We start from the raw sequence: 23,259 nt of genomic DNA, 5'->3' as shown, positions 1-23,259 counted from the left end.
CTAGGTCATATTTGTCAATGTGATCAGTTTATAAAATACACATTGCTATAGAGCAAACAAACCGTTAACATTCAGATGCTGCTTGGAATTAAAAATTTTCATGAGGTGCTACATTGTACTCCTATCACACTGCAGTTCAGAGGGAAATACTGTACTTTATAGACAGTTTACAAAATAAGCTTATTCATAACAGCTTAGGAAATACGCTGTTAAGAGTTCATGAATATTCTTTGAGCTGAAATTGTTTAATTATTGGTCAGCACATAAATTCTCATTTCAACCTCAGTGATTTTGCTGCCTTTCCTTGCTTTAATTTACTGAAACCATTGGTTTGTCCATCAACTTAAAGGAGTCACTTTCACTTGTTTTTGTAATGGGCATTTGAAGTTTTGCAAAATAAATGTTTTGACAGAGCCATACTGCATTTTTGCAGCAGGTAAGGTGAAGAGTCAACAAGGCTGAATGCATTAGTTTTTAAGCCAATGTTGACCATTTCTCTGCATTGAGTACACATACACACCCATGCCCAAGTTCAGCTAGTATTCAAATGCCTTTTCTAACCAAGCATTCATCTGCAAACTCCCAACACTCAGACTCAAGTCACCAAGGTTATCAGCTGACCAGTTTTCTCCTGCCTGCTTTAATATGGCTATATTCTCATGACGTCAGCCTGTACACCTAAATTGTTCTCAATCACTTACAAGCCAAGACACATTCTTTGGTTTTGTTTTTATTAAACAACTCTGCAGGACAGTTATGATGGTGACAGTCAATAAAGCAGAGACATCTGTTCTGGACAGCAACTTCAAGCAGTCTCTTCCTTGGCAATACGGTCCTTCTTGAGTGGTCCCTGTGGAAGAGAGAAATGTAATGATCAGTCGTAGTCCAATACTCATCTGCTGTTGGCCTGAGTCCACATATTGGCTCAGAATAGCCAATGTATCCAGAGAGTGAACAGGGAGCGAGCACAAACAGGCACTGCTCCCCTGCCTCACTGGAGATCACTATGGCACTGGAATGGAACCCAGAGTTCACACTGAAGACTGAACCAGGTTACGAACAGTGCGGCGAAACAGACGACACCTGGCAGTATGTAACGAGTCTCATTTCTACATCCCATTTGACGGTGGGGCATACTGATAAGTCCCATTAAGATTTTAAGACCAGGGAAAGCAATTTCATGCAGAAGTGCTACAGTAAATGTTTCTGGACAGTGTCTTACCATGAACGCCTTCTTTTCCTCCACAGTCTGGAAGCGGCCATGACCAAACTTGGAGGTTGTGTCGATGAACTTGAGGTCGATCTTCTCCAAGGCACGACGGCTGCTCTGCACCAGCAGAGACTGGAAAGTAAGGAAGCACAAATTCAAGTATGAGAACAGATACAAAGTTAACTTTTGTCTAACCATTTGTAGAACATCCAAAATTAGCACTTAAGCCTCACCTTGCGCAGAGTCAGCACCCTCTTCTTGGTCCCCACAACACAGCCCTTCACCATGACGAAGTCATTAGTCACCTCTCCGTAGTGGACAAATCCACCCTATGGTGGGAGGGAGGGAAGTCAGTCACATGTTCTGCTTCATGGTAGGGTGGTAACCAAACCACAGGTTGCATGAATGTCACTTACCAAGGGGTTGATGCTCTTGTTTGACAGATCATACTCTGTGGAGGCATTGTTTTTCACCAGCTTTCCATCCTTGGTGTGGTAGCCCTGGCCAATCTTGTAGATCTTCTTGTTGATCTCTGTACGGTGGTGGTAACCCTTCTGACCAGCACGGGCCACAGAGAAAGCCACACGGGCAGGATGCCAGGCACCGATACAGGCCACCTTACGCAGACCACGATGGGTTTTGCGAGGAAGCTTCTTTGTGTGCCAACGGCTGGTGACACCTGCAGGACAGGAGATCATTAGAATCTCGGTATTTCTATAACTAAGACACGTGACCCTGCAGAAATGCTGCACTGAGTCCCTTTTTGCAGCTAATGGGACTCTTAGGCAATCTTACCCTTGTATCCGTGACCCTTGGTGATGCCAATAACGTCGATCATCTCGTCCTGGGTGAAAACGGTGTTGACTGGCACAGCCTGCTCCAGCTTCTCCCGGGCCCAGTCCACCTTGTCAGAGACGGTGCCTCCGTTCAGCTGCACCTCCATGAGGTGAGACTTCTTCTGCCTCACTGGCAGCAGACGCATCTGCACACAGAAAAAAAAAAACAAACAAAAAAAAACAGGTCAGACCAGCTAAAACCGCCACGCCACAGTTAAATTGTACAATTAATTTTAGCCGTGTAGTCTCAGAAGGAAGGCAGCATGGAAGGTATCCTCATATGTGTCGGGCGCCATGCCTGACGCAAGATCCGTGGTCTCATCACTGACAGACAAGCAGACACTAAATCACCTCAATGTAAATCTAGTAGACGTACTAACCTGAGTGTGGGCAATGACACGGATGACCTGGCAGTATTTCTTCATGGCAGCAAAGTCCTTTTCCAGCTGTTTCTTGCCTTCATCATCCTGCCATTTCTTGCAGTATTTGGTGAAAGCCTTCTTCTTGGACTTGTACCTATGTGCACGCAGCACGGCAGAGGAGAGAACACATAGGTTGGCACAGGTCCTTCATAACCCCGAAGGGCCAGCGGAAGAACACAGTGCATAGCTGCTCGCCCTCCCCTCCATGTGGACAAGGTGGCTGCATCAGCTAGGAAGGATTTCGGCTCATGGCACAGTTTCTAAGAAGCACTTTCCACTGGCCAGAGGAGCCCGGAGCTCATCAGGGCACACGGCACCTGAGCGGAGCTGCCATAGGGGCCACCGTAATGTTAGACTCAGTGAAAACACACTACTAATTTCAGTTCCACTGGGCAACCAACATCTGCTTCACCCACTCATTACACAGATAATTTCATTATGTAGGGTCTCACCAGTTCTTGTAGAATCTACGCTTGCACTCGTCGCTAACGTGCTCAGCAAAGATGGTCTTGAAAGAACGCAGGCCACGAGGGGTGTTAACGTAACCCACAACACCCACCACAATCATGGGAGGAGTCTCCACAATGGTCACAGCCTCAACCACTTCCTTCTTGTTCACCTCTGCAGAGATTAAATAAAACAGGTGAGCTTTGACATTGCATAACTTATGTCAGAAGATCTTCTGAGCCTTTAATGTACTAACTGCACTTCATGGTATAGACTGCGCTCAGTGCTCGACATTCAGCAAGGGGTATAAACCCATTATGTCCGCCCGTCGAGAGGCTCATCACAGGCAGAACACCATACTTCATACATAAATCATTCAATGCTTAATATATGCATCCACAGCTTCTTATTTTACTTTATAATAGAGATCTGAGTCTAATCTTACGCACTTGAGCCAGGTCTGTCGACCTCACGCACGATGTGGGTCATGCCGGCCTTGTAGCCCAGGAAGGCAGTAAGGTGCACGGGCTTGCTGGGGTCATCCTTGGGGAAGCTCTTGGCTTTACCCCGGTGACGACGACTCCTCTTGCGGGGCAGGAAGCCCAGCGATCCGTGTCGCGGAGCCGAAAACTTACGGTGGGACTGTGGAGGGAAGACACGGTTAGCAAGGGGCCCCATTATCCTCCGAGATAAACACGATCTTAGGAGGGCAGTCTAAAATAACAGTGGTTTTAATACTTAACTAACTCGTGTGGTATTGTTATTAACAAAAAGGTTAACTGCAGGCGACAGAGTAATGTTAACCACGCTGTTAGCTTACGGTTAGCTAGCTTCCTACTTGGCATATGCACGTCTGTCAAAACTGACGCTTGAAAAAAGTAAGTTTGAGTTTTAGTAGCCAGAAAATGCATCACAATAATTAAGTAGCGCAGAAAGTGTGTTTTATAAAGATAATTGCTTTAAAATTATAGGCAGCGGCCTACGTCAAGATGCCATTTTGAACCTCGCCGGTATAGTTTAACATGCAACACTAAAGTTTAAGTATCGGGCTGAAATATCACAGAAATCTATTCAAGACATTGATAAAACAGCCTATAAAAAGCAATCTGACTCTCTGAAAGAACTAAAATATATTGGATGCCTCAGATAACAGACAGATTTTCGTTTGCAGTGTCAGCTGCATGAAGAGCTCGCTCACCATCTTGTCTCCAGTCCGATTGAAAGAGGCCTGTAGAGGGGCAACGCTCATTTATATACTAAAGCAAATATCGCGGGATTTGGCGTGATTATCCTCAGAGAAGATCCGACCCCGTTATTTCAGCCTGTGGATGTATTAAACTCAGCAGCCACTAGGTGTCGCTGTTGGATTAGACCAAGTATCTGAATGCATTACACACTAAATACGTTTTAGTTACATGATCACACAAATGGTAAAATATTTTAGTGTGTTATTATTGACTTGTACGGCACATAAGCAGATATAGCGACCTATGTTTGGCCAATACTATTTTTATAATATTTCTTTTCTCGTGCAAGTACCTTACAGTACCTTTTAATACTTATCTTTAGTTGTTATTGTGGTTTTTATGTTGACCTTGATCTTGTTTTAACCATGCATAGTGCCTTTGAGTACCTTTTAAAGTGCTATATAAATAAAATGTATAACATAGTTGTGTTATATTTGTGACAAATGTAAACGATATGCATTTTTGTTCTTCTGTGGTATCTGGTGCAGTTTTAATCACTTAAGAGTAGAACACAACTTAATTATAGGCCGAGATGTAAAAAAAAGTCTTTGAACTTGTATATAATATGTATATATAAGAAAATGTACAATTTGGTGTGTTTTGTAGTTCTTGATGTTATTGCTCATGTCCTATACTAACTAACCCTTCATACTTATAATTAATAAATAAAAAAATTAAAATAATGGTCATTTATAAACTCATAATAAATCACACATGCCATAAAATCAAGCTCTTAGCACTTATTAGCATTTAATTAATAAAAAAAACAACAATACATTTCTACCTTTCACGTTAAGGCAGCAATATTTTCTTTTATGATCCAGTGTTGCAACACATTTTCAAGCATTTCAACCACCAGAGTTCCACCAGGGGAAAGTTTGAAAAGCCTTTTGTGTTGTCTTTTACCTATTACCTAAAAAGTCTTGGCAAAAGTTGATTGCTGGGAAGATGGCTGAGGTGCTTTTGCTATAATGTTCATGAATGTTTTAAAATATAATCATAGCATAAAATGCTAAATTCATGCACCGAAATGAAAACATCTTCCAAGAAGGCTCGCTTTAATTGTGCCATCAGTCCTTGTGTTTCGTATACTGTGACTTTCCTCCAGTTATGAGAACAAAAAAAGAGGAATATACATTCAACAAACATAAAACCCTGTAGCTATTTTTTAACATTTAATTTTACAGCACTTGTCTTGCAAATGTAAAGTTCTACAAATGATCAAATCTATCATACCAAACAGAAAAATGCCATGCTTTACTGCTCATCTAAAGCACTAATGCGAACACAGTTTATCTGAATTCTGTATTGAATAGTGGCTGTGCACACCATGCGGTTGGTCACAGGCAATGCAAAATGTAGGAATGAGGATGTTTTCCTCTGACTTAATCGTTGGATCTTACAACGCTGTCCTGTAGAGTGGGTGATTGGGTTTAGGGTCTTCATCAAGGACAGGCGTGGTGGTACTAAACCTGTGACTTTCACACTCTAACACTCATCATTATCATTTGGAAATGTGCACGGAGGTGTGATCCGAATTAGTGTCGTTTGGTACACGTTCCTTCCCTTAAGCGCTGACGTCAGTCACTCTCGATCAAGGTTCATCTTTTGGAAGAAGGCCTTTCCGAATTCATAGGTGCTTATCATAACAGCACAGGCTGGGGCCACTTTGATCACCCTGGGCATGAAACCTGAGGGGTTAAAACAAAACATGTTTTCATGTTTGAGCAAAGCAAACATCACATTTTCTTACTTTACATAAGACGGCATCCGTCTGTACCTGCAAAAAGGCCCCTGTAGCCCAACTCAGTCCATATTTCTTTCATTATGTGCCATGTGGACGTGGTTCTCTTTAAGGAAACTAGGAGAAAGTGGGAATAAGTTTAGAATATCTTACACACATTTAACACAACATAACTGGCCTACATCCCCATGTGCAAGTACAGACCTCCCAGTGTATCCATTTCTCCCAGCTGGATCTGTCTCCGTGTCTTCACCACATCAAAAGGCAGCGTCAGGATTGCAGCAATCTAGACACCATGACAGACAAAAACAAACAAACAGTCATATACTGGACAATAAATCGGTGCAGACAAAGGCTACACTTCAAACACTTAGATGCTATCTCTGCATGAAGAATAACCAGTAACATCAGGAGGGCAGTCTGACAATGCATTCACTGCTCAGAGCTGGGCCTGACACCTTGTTATCAGATATTAGACTGTAATGAAGTCACTGTGATGTCTTTATACAGTACAGTTAGTATAGTCAGTTCACCAAAGCAAACCTCCACATTTCTCAAGGCTACATTTTATTGGTTCTCACTTTGAGTTCAGGTAGAAAATAAATTACATCAAGGCATTCATAAGGTATCTACCATATCTATCTATCCATCTAATTATCAGTCTTACGTTAACGCTACAGTCCGTTTTAACATAGAATAATGGAGCTGTGAAGTGGGAGGAGCTATTCTGGGTGCCCGTGGTTTCAGAAGTCCCATTCATTTTCCCCCATAGACAATGTTACGTGACTCATAGTTGGAGCACTTCTACAACTTGCAATGAAACTCTCTTGCTTTAAATCATCAGTAAAAAACCCATGTTAGAAAAGAACTGCTTCTTGATAAAAGTCCGGAGTACAAGCCTGTGTAAAGTTAACTACGACTCCCGAGCTTCATTTCCGTAAGAAAACAAATCACTGAGCTTTAAATTCTGTTGCATGCGTTGCTTGGACTGGTGGGCAGAAGCTAAAGAGTTTGCTGTGTTTGAAATTCATTAAAAAAACTTTTGGATTCTGGGTCAATTTTGGATGAATTCAGTTCAAAATTCAGATTTAGCTACTGTTCTGAGGTAAGCTACACTTTTGAGGTAATATTTAGAGTCCGTACAAAAGAGGGCTGGAAACGTGCGTACGCCACTTCCTAAGAAATGGTTGTGATCTATAAAAAACAAACTTGACTGAGAATGTGCGGTACTGTAAGTAAACTCTGAACCATGCGTACGCACATAAAGAGGAGAAATTAGTGAAACGGTGACTCATAAGAATGAAACGGTTTGAAATGAATAGGCCTACTATTGTCTAAAATAAATCGACCTCTGAGTAGTGTAGGCTTACAGCCTTTCTGAATAAACAAACACCTGTTTGATTGACTTTTCCCTGAAGTTTAAGATCATTTGCAGCGCACAAAAAGATCCAGACTTTGGATCATAAACACAAACGGACATCTGTTTCTGCAAAAGAACGCCTCAAATATGTGGTACAGTTTAATCCAGAATCATATTAACTAATACTTGCATGCAGTGCAATTTATTCTTGTAAATAAGGTGAACAGGAGGAAAAATTGCATTTAAATTGACCGTTTTCAATGTGTCAGTCAAGCAAATACTGCCTAAAAGTGCGTTTTTTACCCACCAAACACGCTTCAGTTTCACCAAAAGGAACGTCAGCGTCACACTGAGTTAAATCTCATTTTGTAGCTTTTCTGTCAGATTTTGCCTCCTTTTCTTCCTGCAGTCAGTATGTATTAATATTAATGAGGGGCGTTTCGCTGACCATTTATAGGCAACTATGGGCGTTTGAGGGGTCGGACATGGAGCTCCCTCACATGCGCCACGTTCCAAGTTGATTGTGATTTATAAAGGGAACTTTACGCACGGTGTCAAGGCACACGTACACTTTTAGTGAGGTTTCTACACACAGTTTTATAAATGAGACCCCTGGTGGCTAAAACATAAACCTATAAAGTTGTTACATTATCACAGAGAGTCCTGTGTTAGAAACTCTTTAACATCAAGTATACAACGGGAATATAGTGAAAGGATGGAGGACTTACTGTCCTAAAGGATGGGAACTGTTGGGCTTCTGTAAATAGCATCATAGAGTACGGTCTAGACCTGCTCTTTTATGAAAAGCACTGTGAGATAACTGTTGTTGTGATTTGGCGCTATATAAATAAAAACTGAATTGAAATTGAATTGAGGACAGTTGAGTACTTACAGCTCCAGAGACGCCTCCTGCAGTAAAGCTGATAGAGAAGTTGGCCTGAGTCATCTGGGACTGTTCACAAAGCCGGGCCTTCACCAGTTCATAGTTAAACCAGTACAAAGCTGCAGACACACACAAACAGGCACAGTTAGAGTTGTTTTATTTTATTTTAACCCCACACTACAGTCATCTTCTGCTTTCCAAAATAACCAGCACTGTGACAGATGGCTGCTCATTTTGAGTGTCCCATCTCATTTTCTCTTGTGTTTCCTGTTGTTTCTTACATTACGCCCCTGGTAAAAGGATTTTTGGAAAGGTTTTCCTTACTCAGATCACGGGTCTAAGGATAGAGGGTGTCTTACGTCGTACAGATTGTAAAGGCCCTTGAGGCTAATTTAAAGCTAAATAAATAAAATTGACTGTACCAGTGTTTTGGACATGTGCTGGTTCAGTCAGGGAAAGATGGAAAAGACAAAAGGTAAAGTGTGTTGGATATGTGTTCTTTCCTACCCCATGTGTTTAGAAGAAAAATAAAAGTAATATCTGGGATGAACATTGAAAAGTTTATATAATTTATTCAATCCTACCCCAAATATATCTAGTATCAAACAGTCCATAAGCCATAATTTTTCTGTCTATAGGGGACGACTGTTTGATAGATTTGGTTGATTTTGCATGTGTTATCTCTCTAGTAACACCTCTTTTCTTCCAAGTGTAATTATATTGCATTCTGTGGTGCTGCTCTCACCAGAGAAGGGGACGTCTCTGAGAACGGTGGGTCCCCAGCCCCTCCACAGTGACAGCAGGCCGCCCTGGGCCACAGCAGACCGGATACACACCCGCAGCTCGCTGTAGGACAGCCGGCGGGACTGCATCTTGGTCCTGACCAGCTCCAGAGGGCTGATCACGGTCACAGCCCCCACTGCAACACACACATGCACTCACTTAGTATTTACGTGTGCATTTGCTTGTGCAAGCAACAGAGGCTTCTGGCATGGGGACTGCTCATCTTGAGTACTCTGTGCCTGGTGTTTTGTGTTCTTGCTGTGTTTTTGACTTTGTTTCTTTTGGTAGTCTTTATTTAGGGACTTGGTTGTTGTCTTCATGTTAAAAAATCCCATGGATTTGGTTTAAGGTGTTTTATCTGTGGTGGTTTGGGTCAGTGTTGGTCGCCCCTAAGGCCCACAGGGAGGCCTAAAGTTGGGGCGTAAGAGTGCTTTAATGGACTTACATCTGGCCAGACCGCCAGCAACAAGAGGGATGTGGTTGCCTTGGAAACCCAGACCATATCTCAGGAAGTCCCTCAGCTGGTCATAGCAGGTGAAGTAGATGATGGTGGCAGGTACAGCCATAACCCTGCACACAGACATAAACAGCAGGTTTCTAATGAGTATGTTCACACTGTACACTGTGTTTCAAGCACAGCTGGATTTATAATAGTGTTTTATTCGGCTGTTCTGCCACTGTATAGCTGTGGTGGTGGGTCATCCTGCTTTAAACACTTAATCCTCAAAGAATAGAGTGAGTCTAAACACTGTTTCGGTACAGAAATGTCACATCTGCAGAGGAAACACTTGCGGCACTCTTAACTATAACAATGTTAAAATACCAAACAGCAGAATAAAACAGCAATTGGTTACTTAGATCAGTGTAGTTACAATTTAAAGAGATATCCCTATCTTTCTCACCCTATTCTAAATTTCACTTCTTACGCATGTATTCTTAACATTTTCTCGAAGACAGTATAGACACTCACAGCGTTGGTGGTAGCCCACTCCACAAAGACCTGAGTCCTTCATATCGAGTGATTTTCACAAAAGCATCCTATGGAGCGAGCAAACAAACATGTTGATTCATTTTGTGCAAAACGACTGTGGAAAAAAAGCAAAGCTGCTGATGTACTTGTACTCACAAGTGTGCCACTGAACTGTGTTGGCGTTTTGTACCAGCTGGTGCAACTGGTTCTATTCTGACACACATAGATGTGATCCATCAGTCCATTACAATACAGGAAACATTTCCCTGTGAGATGCAGAACAACCAGCAGTCAGCAGAGTTATAAATATCAGCAGAGTGTACAATAACTGGACGATACAGCAATCAACAGATAATTCATCAAAGCCAGTATCTATAAACAACATTCTGGTTAAGTATCTCACTATCAGTATGATTCAATCGGTAAAGTGTTATCATTCGTTTTTTAATGTTATATAATACTTTACAGAGGAGAGGAAGGTGATTTATAACACGTGATGGCAATGACCACAGAGTCACTCAGCAGAAGATAACATCAGGACTGTCCTTGTCTCTGCTTACTTTGCATGTTTATTTAAAGCTGGTTTAAAGATAGACTATTGACTTTTTTTAACTTCCATTTCCCCCCCAAACTGCTTCTACTACAGTTTTTACCATGTCGAAATATCGCAGGTAACAAAAACACAACATTTACTAGGTACAGGATCACAAGTGAGCAGGAGTACAGAAATTTTTCAAGACAGATTTCCAGTTTGAATTTTAAGTAGTGAGAAGTAGCCAGGCAACATTTTCACTGTTTTGTTTCTTGAATGCTACCAAACTGTAGAGTCTCTACAAACATGGATTGTTTTTTAAAACCAGGTACAAAACTGCAGCCCTAACCCTTACCCTTGTAACTTAGACCTCCATTAAAAATAAGACTGAAGGCCATGAAGTGAAACTAAAACATGCATGTCTATGCTAATACAAAACACGTAAACAGAGTGTAAAATTAGCACCAGCCACATGCTGGTAAAATGTGCTAATCGCTGGTAGATTTATTTCTCTCACCAGCCAAAAAACAATGGTAATTTATGGGGTGGGCAGTACACTCTGAGCATTCACTAGCCATTGGATTTTGCACCCTGCACGTGAATATATTTGCAAAAGGGGTTATTTTGTTTTCATTGGCAAGAAATGTTTGTTAGTCGAGCATGTGCCCCACACACAGAAAGTTGTGCTGAACACGTTTTTTTTGTTTGTTTGTTTTTAAACTGTTGCCAAGTTTTAGCATGCAGCGACGGCGGGTCAGATACTCACACTTGGAAGGGCGGATGATGCCAACCCGCGGAGCAGATTCACAGGCTAAAGCTGTGAGAAAAAAAAGCAAAAAGGCAGGACAGATAAAGACAGACGACAGAAAAACAGAGTGTAAAGACACAAAGGACGAGTGTAGTGAGGTTAGAAAAGCATTAAGATACACATGGCATCCACACGCAGCTGTTAAAAGCAACATCGGTATCTCATTGGTTAATGTATGGTCTAAACCCACAGAAGAAAAAAAGCTCCTTGTCCTACCTTGGTGGAACGGTGTTTGCTGAGCCTGCAGCCTGATCTTCACAACGTCCAGCGGTGTGACTGTAAACAAATAAATTGACATTCAGATTCAATTAAAACACTTAATACACTCACTTACCAATTTATTAGGTACACCTTGCTGAAATCTAATATAACATAAACAACTCTCTGGGTAATGCAATTTAATTAATTCCCCAAAATGATTTTAAAGTGGAACCAGCACCTCTCTAAAACAGCTACAACAAAAACTGAACATTATAATATTCATGTAGGGAGGATTTATTGCAGGACTTCTGTATTTGACTGCATTAGTTTTAGCAAGGGGTACCTCATAAACTGGCATCTGAGTGTACATACTGTACTTTGGTGACAATAAGCCAATTTTGTGCAATTATATCTTTAGACGTACAGACGCGAGTCTTTTCTAGTATTTGTTTTCATGATCTCACCAAAAACAGATGTGAGGAGGGCTCCAGTGCCAGAAGCCAGCATCTGCTGCACCGGAGAGATTGCAGCCATGGGGCTGCTGACGGCCCGCTCCCCCATCCTGCTCACTTGTCAAACCAAAAAAACATTAATAATAATAATACCACTTTACACTGAGAACAAAATGTCCTAATAAACTTTGCAGAGGTGTTTCTGACCCTGTCAAATCTTTATAGCAGACATCTATGCCCCGTGTAAAACAACAAAGGAGGAGCGTTGGTGTCCTAGAGGATCAGCAACCTAACACCTCGCTTGTGGCTGTGCTAGTGTCTTGTTATGTCACAGTGAGATGGCTGAATACTTGAAGTGAAAGAAAACAACTGCAATTTATATTGTGTATTAGGTCCAAATAAGTTATCACAATAAAAAGGAAATCATATAATTCAAAATCAATAATTATCAGAATAAATGTTAATTTCTTTCAAGTTTAAAAGCAGATTTTTGCTCTTTAGTAAAAGTTGAAGAAACCAGATGGTTAATTATGTGGTTTTAAACTTTTCACTTAACAAATCTGAGGCAGAACATTCAAAACAATTATAAAATCATTTTACAATAAATATGAAGGAGTAAAATTAAGTAACTTTTCCTGTCTGTTTTCCTCAACAAAATAAATATTTTATTAGAAAAATTACTAATTACTGTGTAATAAAGTCAGAACAGAAATCCTACACTGATGTTAGCTGGCTAAGTCTAGGTGGGGTTGTTATAATGGGGTCATTGAAACATCACGATAGGTTATCTATGATGTGCATGTTACCAGACAGCCAGTGAGAGCCTAACCTCCCAACTGAGAGGGAGTAGCAGGAGCTAAATAAATGTTTAATCAGCTAAATAGTGAAGTGGAACAAAAACAAACGAAGGTAAATAAAGAGAAGTCCTGAGGTGTGTCCAGAAAATTTAATTAAACAGAATTACAACAAATCCATCACTGGCAGCCAAAATATTTTAGTTTATTATTCTTGAAATAAATTTGCATTGTGGAGGATTTTGGATTAAGTCATTTCAAACGTTCCTGTTCCTACCTGTGTGTTGGACTATTGTTTCCCCAGGCTTTTATCTATTTCTGGAGTTAATTTCATTTAGTGTGACAGTTATAGCCACTTGGCCCTCAAGGTTTGTCTGACCAATAAGCTGCTTTACCAAACAAATGTTCTTCCAACTGCATGAGTGCCCAAAACAAACATGTAGCTACATGTGTCCTAAAAGGTTCATCATGTCTCTCTCTAAATACACCTATACATTAATATTATAGCCATGCTGACACTTTAAATACCTTGATTCATTGATTTGACTGACGTTTCATTGAATAATGCAGCTTAATCACAGATCTAACCTCGACGTGTAACGTCAAACATCCTATCTTCAGTATTTGGAGGAAGTTCACTGTCAGCACACTCTGTCCTTTTTCTCCACCGTTAGCTAACGTTAACCTTAATACACATTATCCCACACTTGAGGAGAGGAGGAAAGGTCAATAAGCTGATTTATCAAATGCTTTGAGCCAAACCTGTCTAAAACATGTTTTCATGTAGCTAGCTAACTGTCCGCATTATAGCGAAATGTAGCTGGCGAGGCTAACGTTAGCTAGCTTAGCTTTTCAGGCAACGTTATCGCGTTTTTTAAAAAAAGATAACAAGCAAACGTTACTCACCTCTACTTTAGCTGCAAGCTTCGTTGTGAAATAGAGTCGCCTTCATCCATTTCACGTTAAATTAACGTTACGATGTCACGTTGAAGAGCTAACGCCACTCTGTCGTGCCGTTTTATATTTTCCTCCATTGTGAATAACTCGTAAACATGTTTCTGGACTCGGAGTCCTTTCAAGCCCGCAGCAGGGCAGTTTATGAGCCCAAAAACACGTTCGCACACTTCACGTAGACTTCACAAATCTGTAAAAAAAACGAACTAGCCGTAGTGCTACAGGGAGGCCCGGTGCGCATGTTTTGGAGATCAGCGGTGAAATGTCAGTGCTCGCTTGGCTCCGCTGCCGCAGCTCTGGCGCCGCCTGGTGGACGTGACGTTGAGGTGCGCTGCAGCTGTCGCATGTAAACAAGGAGACAAGCTGCAAAATGATCAACGTAGCGTACAGTGAAAAGAGGAGAAACTTCATTTAACTTTGTCAGTCAAGGTTAATAAAAAAAAGCTGATTTCAAAGAGACCTGAAGAGGCGCTGCAAGATATTCAAGGGGAATTGGGAAACTCTCTCTCTCTCTCTCTCTCTCTCTCTCGGGGGCGTGTTCAAGAGTGCAGGTTTATCATTAACGTTACTGTTATTTGGTCGTGAGACACTTGTCAAACACCTGACTGCTCACAACAGCCCTTCAGCCTTTTACCAAGGTAAGAGAACAAATTAAACTTCTTCTTTTAGCCCCCTCAGAATCTGGCATACCGGTCTGCTTGTCAGATAAGTAATTTGAGTGAATTGTAAAGAAGTTTGAAAATGATTCTGGAGACAACTACGTTCAGTTTTAGAGTGTGTTAATTTTTTACACGCTGTAAATACTATAATCCCATATTTATAGACAAAACGCGTTTCCTTTGTGATAAGCAAGCTAACGAAACTGAAAGTGTGTTAACTATCCTCCTTTTGTGTTGGGCTTATTCGAAATGAAGAAAAAAAACAGGAACAAACCGCTAAAGGAAGTATTAAATACGAGAAATTAATGAAGAGGGAGCTGAGTCTCAGACCTTATTTGCATGTTTGTTTCTGGCTTAGTCTCAGTGAATTAAGTGCATTTAAAGAATGGGTTTAAATCAACTGAGGCCTGATTAATTTTTTTTTTACAGACATTCACAAATTCATGGACATGAAGACAAATCTGATCATGCTTATTAAACTTTCTGTTTCGTGTTTAGACCAATAGTTTCTGCAGGATTTAAAGCGTAGTTTCTGCAGGATGGAAGGCATAGTTTTTTTGTGGAGTGGAACAGGGAAATTCCACATGCCTTTCACTTTCCTTTTATTAATGGCCTCTGTGTCTCCCGCTGTGTGCAGATGCAGAAGTGGGTTGTGATCTGTTGGGCTGTCCTGGCTCTGGTTGGTGCTGATGAGTGTCCAGATGGGGGAAGATGTAAAGACGGTCAAACCTGCTGCAACAACCCGACCAACGGCTATGAATGCTGCCCGTTTGATCAGGTAGACGTGTTGGTACCACCTGCATGTTCTGCATTATATTTTTCCTGAGCAGATACACAAACTATTCACACATACTCTAGTTGCTGAAACTGACTTTTGTAGTAATCCTACTTTTTGGAATTAGTCATTTTGCTTAAAATGGAAATTTTGTGAGTGCAGATGATGTAGAGTCACATTTTCATTGTCACTGCACCAAATTTTGACCTTTTAAAATCCCCCATAAAATCTCCCCTAAGTAGCTTTAAAGTTATAAAAACATCACAAACAAGTGTAACACTGCTTGTTCCAACACATCAATATGTAAGATATTCAAAAGAAAAGATGCTTTTTTTTAGTACCAGAAAATAATTCACATTTGTTGCATCAATTTTTAACACTGCCTCCAAGTTTCACTCATCTTCTGTAAATCTAAATTAAATGTTAATAGTTTTTAAACAATGTTTGCGATGCACAACATGCATTTGTAATGATAAATCTGCTGCTGTATCTGACATGGTTTAACAATGAGATACTTTTTACTGTTACTTAAGTTGATTTGTGCAGGCTACCCTACAATGCAAACATGCAGTGACTAAGAGTTGTTGACATTCATTATGTGTATAAAATGTTTTAATAGAAATGTATCATTGCATAGAAAACAGCATGTTAGGTGTGCACTTAATACAAAACTCAACGCTACAATCAACTAATGTACACAGCTTGTTAAAACAGAGCCAAATCCAGCTAAAGCTAGCAAGAGGTAGCTTGATAACATGAAACCATGTTTTCTAAACTGCAGTTACAATTAACCTCTTTACATGATAAACCGCAGCAAAGTCATAGTGCTTTAACTTACAAAGATTATTGTGTCCCTTTGTCCATCACATAGTTAAATGTACTTATGATATAACCATTCTCTTGTAGTAATTCAGGCTGTATACAGTAGTACTATTCATGCTCAGTGGTGTTTTACTACTTTATGAGAGAGATTAAAGCTCACGCCTCATTTAGCCAGTGTGATAGTAGTTTTCAAAGTTTGGTAGTCAAAGTGTTCCTACTACTGCTGTCCTTGTAGGCTGAGTGCTGTGGGGATCACATGCATTGCTGTCCTGGGGGAACAATCTGCGATAGAGCCACATCCAGCTGTGTGAATGCTACTGTGTCCATCCCCTGGGTGGAAAGAGCTTCTGCAGATCAACCCAGACTCTCTAAAGTAAGAATAACGTGCGGTTGTTTTCATGAAATACCGAGTAAGATTTGGACGTATTTAAGGCCACTGTAAGATGGTTCCCCTTTCCCACCCTGTTCCTGCAGTCCTTCAGGATGATCAAGACATACATGGGAGAGGAAGACGACAACATCTGTCCCGATCAGTCACGATGCCCACCTGAGTTTTCCTGTCTGAGGGCTTTGACAAAGTTTGGCTGCTGTCCCCTAGCTCAGGTATCGAACCTCGTCTAACACAGATATAACATGCAACTTGTATCGATATATAATTTTCAAATAACAGGTAATATTTTTTCCCCCAAAAAAGTCAATGTCATTTAATTGACACACTTGAGAAACAAGAAACAAAAATGATGTCCATTGGTTAACAACTCATACAGTAATACTGGTTGTATTATAAGGGCACCTGTTATGTAGAGCTAAGATTTGTTTTCCAGAAGTTCAGTTACTTCCTGTTAGTGCAGAGACCAGTTGGTTTCTGTAGGATAGATAGATATGTAATAATAGGTTGACTGTATGTCAGCTTTAGATGTCTAACTATTACTGCCTTTTCATAGATAATATACATAAATGTAGAGTAAAATGATTATAAGAGGGAATGCATTTACGAAGTGAGTTGTTCTGAGTGATTTCTTGGCCCCTGACAGGGAATCCCCTGCTCTGATGGGAAACACTGCTGTCCTGAGGGCCACCAGTGCAGTTCAGACAGCCGGTCCTGCATCAAAAAAGGTGAAACTCTTCTACTTTGAGTTGGCTCGTTGTTGAAAGGTGCTGACCAAATAAACTTGCCATACTCTCATAAGTTGTTAACTGTAATCTCAAGGCCCCTAAACCTATCATAGACACATTTTCAAATGTAATGTTATGTTGCTACAGAGCTTGTGACTACAGTTCTGTGCGGCGACGGAGTGTCAGAGTGTCCAGATGAAACCACCTGCTGTGAAACCGTAGATGGCAAGTGGGGATGCTGCCCCATGCCAAAGGTACAAAAAGTCTGATATTTTCATTACAGACACACACACATACACACACACGGTGACAGTTTTAAAATGCTAGTGTTATTCCATAGAATAATTCACTTTATGAATGAGAATAAAAAAGTCAAATGATGGATTTGCATGTCCTGCCTTGATGTCTGGTTATCGTGACTTTATGGCGTGTTAGGTATGGTTCTTATGTGATACTCAGTGGGTGTCTATTGTCTAAACAGGCTGTGTGCTGCGATGATAAGACACACTGCTGTCCTGAAGGGACCTCATGTGATATTGAACACAGTAAATGTATTTCCTCATCAACCAAAAAAGATATGCCGATGTGGGCCAAATTCCCTGCTAGGATGAGAGCAGAGTGGGAGAACAAGAAAGGTCAGATTTGTTTTTGTCTTCTTGTACAGCCCTATTTCACTTCCTCATTTAAGATTTATCATGGTCTAAAACTGAATGTGCGTTCATGCAGCTTGATCTGTGTGGCTTTCCACTTTCAGAAGGTGAACATGTTACAGCACGGACAGTTCACGATGGCGGCTCTGAAAAAGTCCCTGAAGTCACCCCAGTGAATGCAGTTCCTCCTCCAGAGAAGGAAGTGTCCGTGTCATCTGTTACTAAGGCAGCTGCAGGTTAGCTGTTGAGATGCAAAATTCCTCATAGATGTTTCTGTAAGATTCAGATGTTTTGATCCACAATAAAGGTTTAAAGTATTTTCTGACAGTTAAAGGTACAAATCTACCAACAGACCTTTCTCACAGACATTTTGATTTAGTCGCATGAACAATTTCTGCATTCCATTTAATGTAGGTGTGTCAGTGAGTGCATGACTTTCTGGCGCAAATAAATGTTGATGTTTAAAAGATTTCCTGCTATGACTGGACAACATTTATACTGTGGGAAAGACCTATCAAGGCTACAAGTACAGCAGTATTCTTCCTGCATGCAGTAGGTATGCAATGGTATCATGTTTTGGTAAACTGGAGCAAGAGGTTTAACTAGTTTTATTTTCCAAAAGCATGGGTATGCCTAATGTCTAGTAGCCAAAAAAAAACAACCTTTAAAATGTTGTCCAGATTGTAGCTTTACCTGTGTCAATATGTTACAATGCTTGTCAGTGCAGTACATTTAATGTAAAAATTAAAGATGCCCTGTGGAGAACTTACGAAAGTTATGTTAACAACCTTGGTAATTCCTTTCGCGGCGGACATTTTTAACTCATCAAGACAAGGAGTTAATCAGAAAAAGCACATAAGCGCCATAGACAGCAATGACCTGAACTGCAGCACACAGAAATACAATTAGGAGGCTCACTATTGCCTGATGTGACATGTGCTGTACCTTTTTTATCATCATTTTTGTACTTTAAAGGTCAATTTTGTTCACTTGGGAGATATGAATGTACTTATCTAATATAGGGTTACAAAAAAGTATTATCAAAATAGCGGACATATAATACCTGGACTGTATGATCACAGATTTCACATTTGTAGGAAATGTTTCTAATGGTAATTTCTTTCCAGGGAATGATGTCCCGTGCGATGATACTGTAGCCTGTCCTGATGGCACCACCTGCTGTAAGACCCAAGAGGGCGGCTGGGCTTGCTGTCCTCTCGTAGAGGTACAGTTTTAGCTACCAATTTTTCACAGTCCTGACACTGATGTTAAAGGTGTTGCCAGCGTATAAATGTTTTTTCATCCTTCTCGTCATGTCGTTCCTAGGCTGTTTGTTGTGAAGATTTCATTCACTGCTGCCCAAAAGGTAAGAAATGCAACCTGGCTGCACAGACATGCGATGACCAAACATATTCTGTGCCGTGGGTCAAGAAGGTACCCGCAATCCCCAGGCAGGGCGCAAAGGTGGGGGATGTTGCATGTAACGCCACCGCCAGTTGTCCTGATGGCACCACCTGCTGTAAGACCAAAACTGAAGAATGGGCCTGCTGTCCTCTACCTGAGGTAAACACACAGCAAACCAGTTTTTAAAGCATCAGCTTTTAGAATTTAGCAGCTGCCAGAAATGTAAAACTCACCATTTCCTGAGAATTTTCATCTGGACAGACCTATGAGATGATGAGTGTTTAGAAACACAATACATACTGTAGCACATGCAAATAGTTTTAACAATGTGAATCATATTTATGTTGAAATAATGGGTAATCCAATGTTGTAAGATAGGAATTTATGGGAATTTATTCACATGAAAGTATAACAAACATAAGCGTATTCCTTTTCTTGCTGAGCGTTTGACGAGAAGTTCGATAACCAGCTGCTGGCTGTAGCCTTTTATTTAAAATACATAAGTGGTAGCTTCTCCCAAATTTCCCAAAACATTGAATTGCTATTCCTTTTTCAGTGAGTGTTAACACACTTTTCAGCAATAATTTTGTCTGCCCTTAAACTTAGGTTTACTTAGACTAACAAGTCTAACAACCCTCACCGTAATGCCAATTCATACATCCAACTTTCACTTAATGTTTGTGACCGAACGTATTTTGCTGTTTTGTTCAAAAGGCGGTCTGTTGTGATGACCATGAACACTGCTGCCCTACTGGGACCACGTGTGACCTGACCACGTTTACCTGTACGAGCACAGGCTCAACACCCATGCAACGTAAGATACCTGCATTTGCCACGGCGGCACCGGCTACAGTGGCGACTTCAACCCAAAGTACAGTAGTGACAACCAGGCAGCAAAAAGAGGAGGAGAAGAAGGAGCCTGTACAGGACAAGGTGATGACTGAGAAGGAGGATAAAGAAGGGAAGGGCGGGATTCACTGTGATGCCCGCACCAGCTGTCCTGAACGCACCACCTGCTGCTTCATGGTCTCGTCTAAAAAGTGGGGCTGTTGCCCGCTGCCAGAGGTGAACACTGCTTCTTTACATCACTGACCTCCAGTAACACTGAAATATACAGCTGCTAAGATTTAACTGCCTCATAGCATAAAATGTAGTGTTAATTTTGTCAGCCCTTTTAAAATTTAGTCTTAATCTTTGTCCTGTGTCAAATGTCCTTGTTAGTTTTTGTCATATTAGGTCCACTGTATTATATATCAAGTTTTATTTGACTAAAAGTCTAATATAATTAATACAATTGGGCACTCTGTTTTTTTGTCTGCCTCACTGTATTTGAAATGGGACCAAATATCCAATAATAGAACCTGCAATGCAATGTAAATATAGAAGAAACCTCTGTGTTGTTCAAAAAAGTACCTTAAGCAAAAAATAATAATAAGCTACTGATTACTGCAATATATTTAATTATATTTTTATTTTGTGAATTGTCACTTGCCACCTGAATTTTAAATTGAATTCCACCATAAATTTGTGCAGAAAATGTCTCCAGAATGCAGGCAATTAAGTGTTTAATGCTAAAAATCTTCTGGGGGAAAAACCCCCACACCCCCTATCAAATATTTCATCAATAAATATTTTTCCGAAATAGTAGCCTATTAAAAAATATTCTTGTCTTGTTGTCATGGCCCCAATCTTGTGCAAAGTCACGTCTCATGGGCTAAGTGTTTCGTCACACCCCTAATCCGAGCCTTTAAATGGAAGGATGGTGTATTGGTGTCTGACCAATTTTGGTGGGTCACCTGGGCCAAAAATGCCAGGGATGTTTTTTTGTCCCAGTCCAGCCCTGAAAGGGGTCATACAATTAGAGACTATCTGGTGATCAGTTAGCGGCTAAAGTGGCAGATATTTCCCCACGTAGTTGGTGGAGACCAAAAATAGAGTTAAAAGAGAGAGGACACTGGACTTATCTTCATCAGGTGACACAAACACGACAACAAATGAGCGATCATATTCCCCCCATAGATTAAAATAGTTGTTGATTAATTTTCTTTCATTTCATTGACTCTACCTATCATAAACTGTGTACAGGACGTTGATCAACACCAAACAGCTCAGCAGTTGATTAGCCAGTTGTTTGGCATTTAAAACTGGTTTAAAAGGATTGTGATCTTTCACGGAAATAACCACACCTACACCTCAAACGTATTGACAGTGTAGGACGGTACAGCAAACAACTGAATGGCATCACTTTCTCAAACCCCAAGAGACAAATGACGTGGTAATATATTTCCTTTTCTGGAGTGGCATCTGTACTCTCTTCTTTGTTAAAACTATTTTATTTCCATCACCCTCAGGTTACAATCATTAGCTTAATTCCTTAAGCCTGACCCTCCAGTTATAGACTCTGCAGATTAGTTACTGCACTTTTACTTGTGGAAGATCACTACATGCTCATGTTTTTCACGAGTCTATTCAAAAAGAAGAACTGGAAATAAGCTTGGGTGATGTGAAAGCAGAATGTCCGCTCTCACTTCTCCCCAGGCGGTGTGCTGCGCTGATGGAAACCACTGCTGCCCCACCCACTACAAGTGCAACGAGAAAGAGACCTCTTGCGTCAAAGGAGAAGTGGTGATTCCCTGGTACACCAAGCTTCCAGCCACCACCAGCATCCAGGCTGAGTCCAGCGCTGTGCAGTGCGACGACGATCAGAAGCAATGCCCCGAACACACCACCTGCTGCCAGCTGCCCACGGGCGAGTGGGGCTGCTGCCCGCTACCAAATGTGAGCTCTCTGTGTGTGTGTGTGTGTGTGTCTGTGTGTAGAGAGATTACCGTGACGAGTGCAGCTACTTTGACGTGAAAAAAATAACCTGCACTATCAGCGTACCTTAGCTTTTATAGTCAAGGTTTGCTTATGTAAAATAATTGATGTCATTTTCACTAACCCTGTGCTGTGTCTGCAGGCTGTGTGCTGCCCAGATAAGGAGCACTGCTGCCCACAGGGTTACACCTGTAACAGCGCCTCTAACTCTTGTCAGAAGGTCATCATGCTGCAGCTGGAGACTCTCCCGCTAACACAGGTGTTTCTGCCCGAGCACCAGCCCCGGCTCAGTCCCTTAAAGCACAGAAACGTCCCGTGTGATGAAACTACCAGCTGCGAAGATGGACAAACCTGCTGCAGGACGTCCGCTACTACATGGGGCTGCTGTCCATTTCCTGATGTATGATATACAGTAAAACCTCCAACCTTTTGTGTTTTGGAAAATACTCTTACTCGCTTTCTTGCTGAGTCATATGAAAGGACTGATACCACTCTTATGTCTATATAATAAAAACAAGAAGCTACAGCCTGCAGTTGCTTAGTTTAGCGTAGCTTAGCATGAAGACTGACTGTAGTGCTACTTTAAAGCACCTGATTGTTCAGTGTGTTACATTCTTTGCTTTTTCTGTCCTCTCCACAGGCGGTGTGCTGCAGCGACATGAAGCACTGCTGTCCCGCCGGCTACACCTGTACTGAAACTGGAGACTGCACCCAGAACACCAAGCTCACCTGGCACAACTGGCACGTGTTCTTCGCCAACAGAAAGAGAGCGCTGATTGTGTGAAAACACTGTACTGTTAATTGTTTCTGCATGCAACGCACTAATGGAAAATAATTGAAAGGGATTTTATGATAATTTTTAAATGCTTTGTTCTTAGAGCATCGTAGTAATGAAGAAGGAGATTGAATTCCACTTGGGGTTAAGATGTAATGTTCATAGGTCATTAGTATTATTAAAATACTAATGACCAAGTTTTCTACTTGAAACTCGACTCCATCCATAAAAAACAACTGAAACACTCCTTAGGCAATATGATTTTATTAATTCAGTCATCTGTTTCTGTACGTTCTGCTTCAGCTGCCTTGTGTTACAACGTGCACTTCGCTATCAATAATCAGACACAATGTGGGGAATAATTTTACATATGATCTAATATACAAATATGAATCTGGTGTGGCACAGTTTCCTGGTCAGTACTTGGTTTATCCAAGTGTTTAGATATATGTGGCATAATTTGTAATGATTTCTTGATTTGTCATCTTTCCTGGAATGAAAACTAATAAACAACATTTGATGTTACAGTACAACTTGTCAAATCATTCCTATCGTACTGTAGTAAGGCATTTGTTTCAATCAAAAGAAACAAGAGTGG

The 23,259-nt window shown here is 41.0% G+C and overlaps 3 protein-coding genes and 2 non-coding genes across 6 annotated transcripts; 1 reads left to right on the top strand and 4 right to left on the bottom strand.

Annotated features, from left to right (window-relative positions):
- Window positions 1–712: 712 nt before the first annotated feature.
- Window positions 713–4,193, bottom strand: rpl3 (ribosomal protein L3). The gene is made up of 9 exons (XM_038706724.1): window positions 4,114–4,193; window positions 3,365–3,557; window positions 2,921–3,089; window positions 2,427–2,562; window positions 2,006–2,192; window positions 1,627–1,889; window positions 1,444–1,539; window positions 1,223–1,342; window positions 713–850 (listed from the first exon to the last, which is right to left on the bottom strand). The coding sequence occupies exons 1-9, from the start codon at window positions 4,162–4,164 to the stop codon at window positions 806–808; spliced, it is 1,260 nt and encodes a 419-aa protein (XP_038562652.1). The 5' UTR covers window positions 4,165–4,193; the 3' UTR covers window positions 713–805.
- On the bottom strand, window positions 936–1,068 carry LOC119896650. Its single transcript, XR_005443267.1, has one exon. It is a non-coding gene; the product is annotated as a small nucleolar RNA SNORA54 (small nucleolar RNA).
- On the bottom strand, window positions 2,288–2,379 carry LOC119896652. The gene has a single exon (XR_005443269.1). It is a non-coding gene; the product is annotated as a small nucleolar RNA U83B (small nucleolar RNA).
- A 694-nt stretch (window positions 4,194–4,887) lies between the features above and the next one.
- On the bottom strand, window positions 4,888–13,883 carry slc25a39 (solute carrier family 25 member 39). Of its 2 annotated transcripts, none has more exons than XM_038706746.1 (12): window positions 13,596–13,883; window positions 11,908–12,005; window positions 11,459–11,518; window positions 11,201–11,251; window positions 10,059–10,168; window positions 9,903–9,970; window positions 9,378–9,502; window positions 8,895–9,068; window positions 8,159–8,268; window positions 6,111–6,192; window positions 5,943–6,023; window positions 4,888–5,853 (listed from the first exon to the last, which is right to left on the bottom strand). In XM_038706746.1, the coding sequence occupies exons 2-12, from the start codon at window positions 12,002–12,004 to the stop codon at window positions 5,747–5,749; spliced, it is 1,065 nt and encodes a 354-aa protein (XP_038562674.1). In that variant the 5' UTR covers window position 12,005; window positions 13,596–13,883; the 3' UTR covers window positions 4,888–5,746. The 2 variants fall into 2 exon arrangements, with proteins under 2 accessions (XP_038562674.1, XP_038562664.1); XM_038706736.1 differs by having other exon boundaries at window positions 11,908–12,012; window positions 13,596–13,881.
- A 242-nt stretch (window positions 13,884–14,125) lies between these two features.
- grna (granulin a) lies at window positions 14,126–23,191 on the top strand. Its single transcript, XM_038706714.1, has 14 exons — window positions 14,126–14,281; window positions 14,940–15,080; window positions 16,135–16,272; window positions 16,374–16,502; window positions 16,934–17,015; window positions 17,163–17,269; window positions 17,497–17,650; window positions 17,770–17,901; window positions 18,793–18,890; window positions 18,992–19,228; window positions 19,784–20,134; window positions 21,608–21,847; window positions 22,029–22,286; window positions 22,527–23,191. Exons 2-14 carry the CDS (start codon window positions 14,940–14,942, stop codon window positions 22,668–22,670), a joined length of 2,211 nt encoding a protein of 736 aa, XP_038562642.1. The 5' UTR covers window positions 14,126–14,281; the 3' UTR covers window positions 22,671–23,191.
- Window positions 23,192–23,259: the final 68 nt, after the last annotated feature.

This window comes from Micropterus salmoides, unplaced genomic scaffold (genome assembly GCF_014851395.1).
Source record: "Micropterus salmoides isolate LMB-PRFRI ecotype aquatic unplaced genomic scaffold, ASM1485139v1 Ms_hic_scaffold_10, whole genome shotgun sequence".
Lineage (NCBI taxonomy): Eukaryota > Metazoa > Chordata > Actinopteri > Centrarchiformes > Centrarchidae > Micropterus > Micropterus salmoides.
This window is presented reverse-complemented; position numbering and strand designations above follow the sequence as displayed.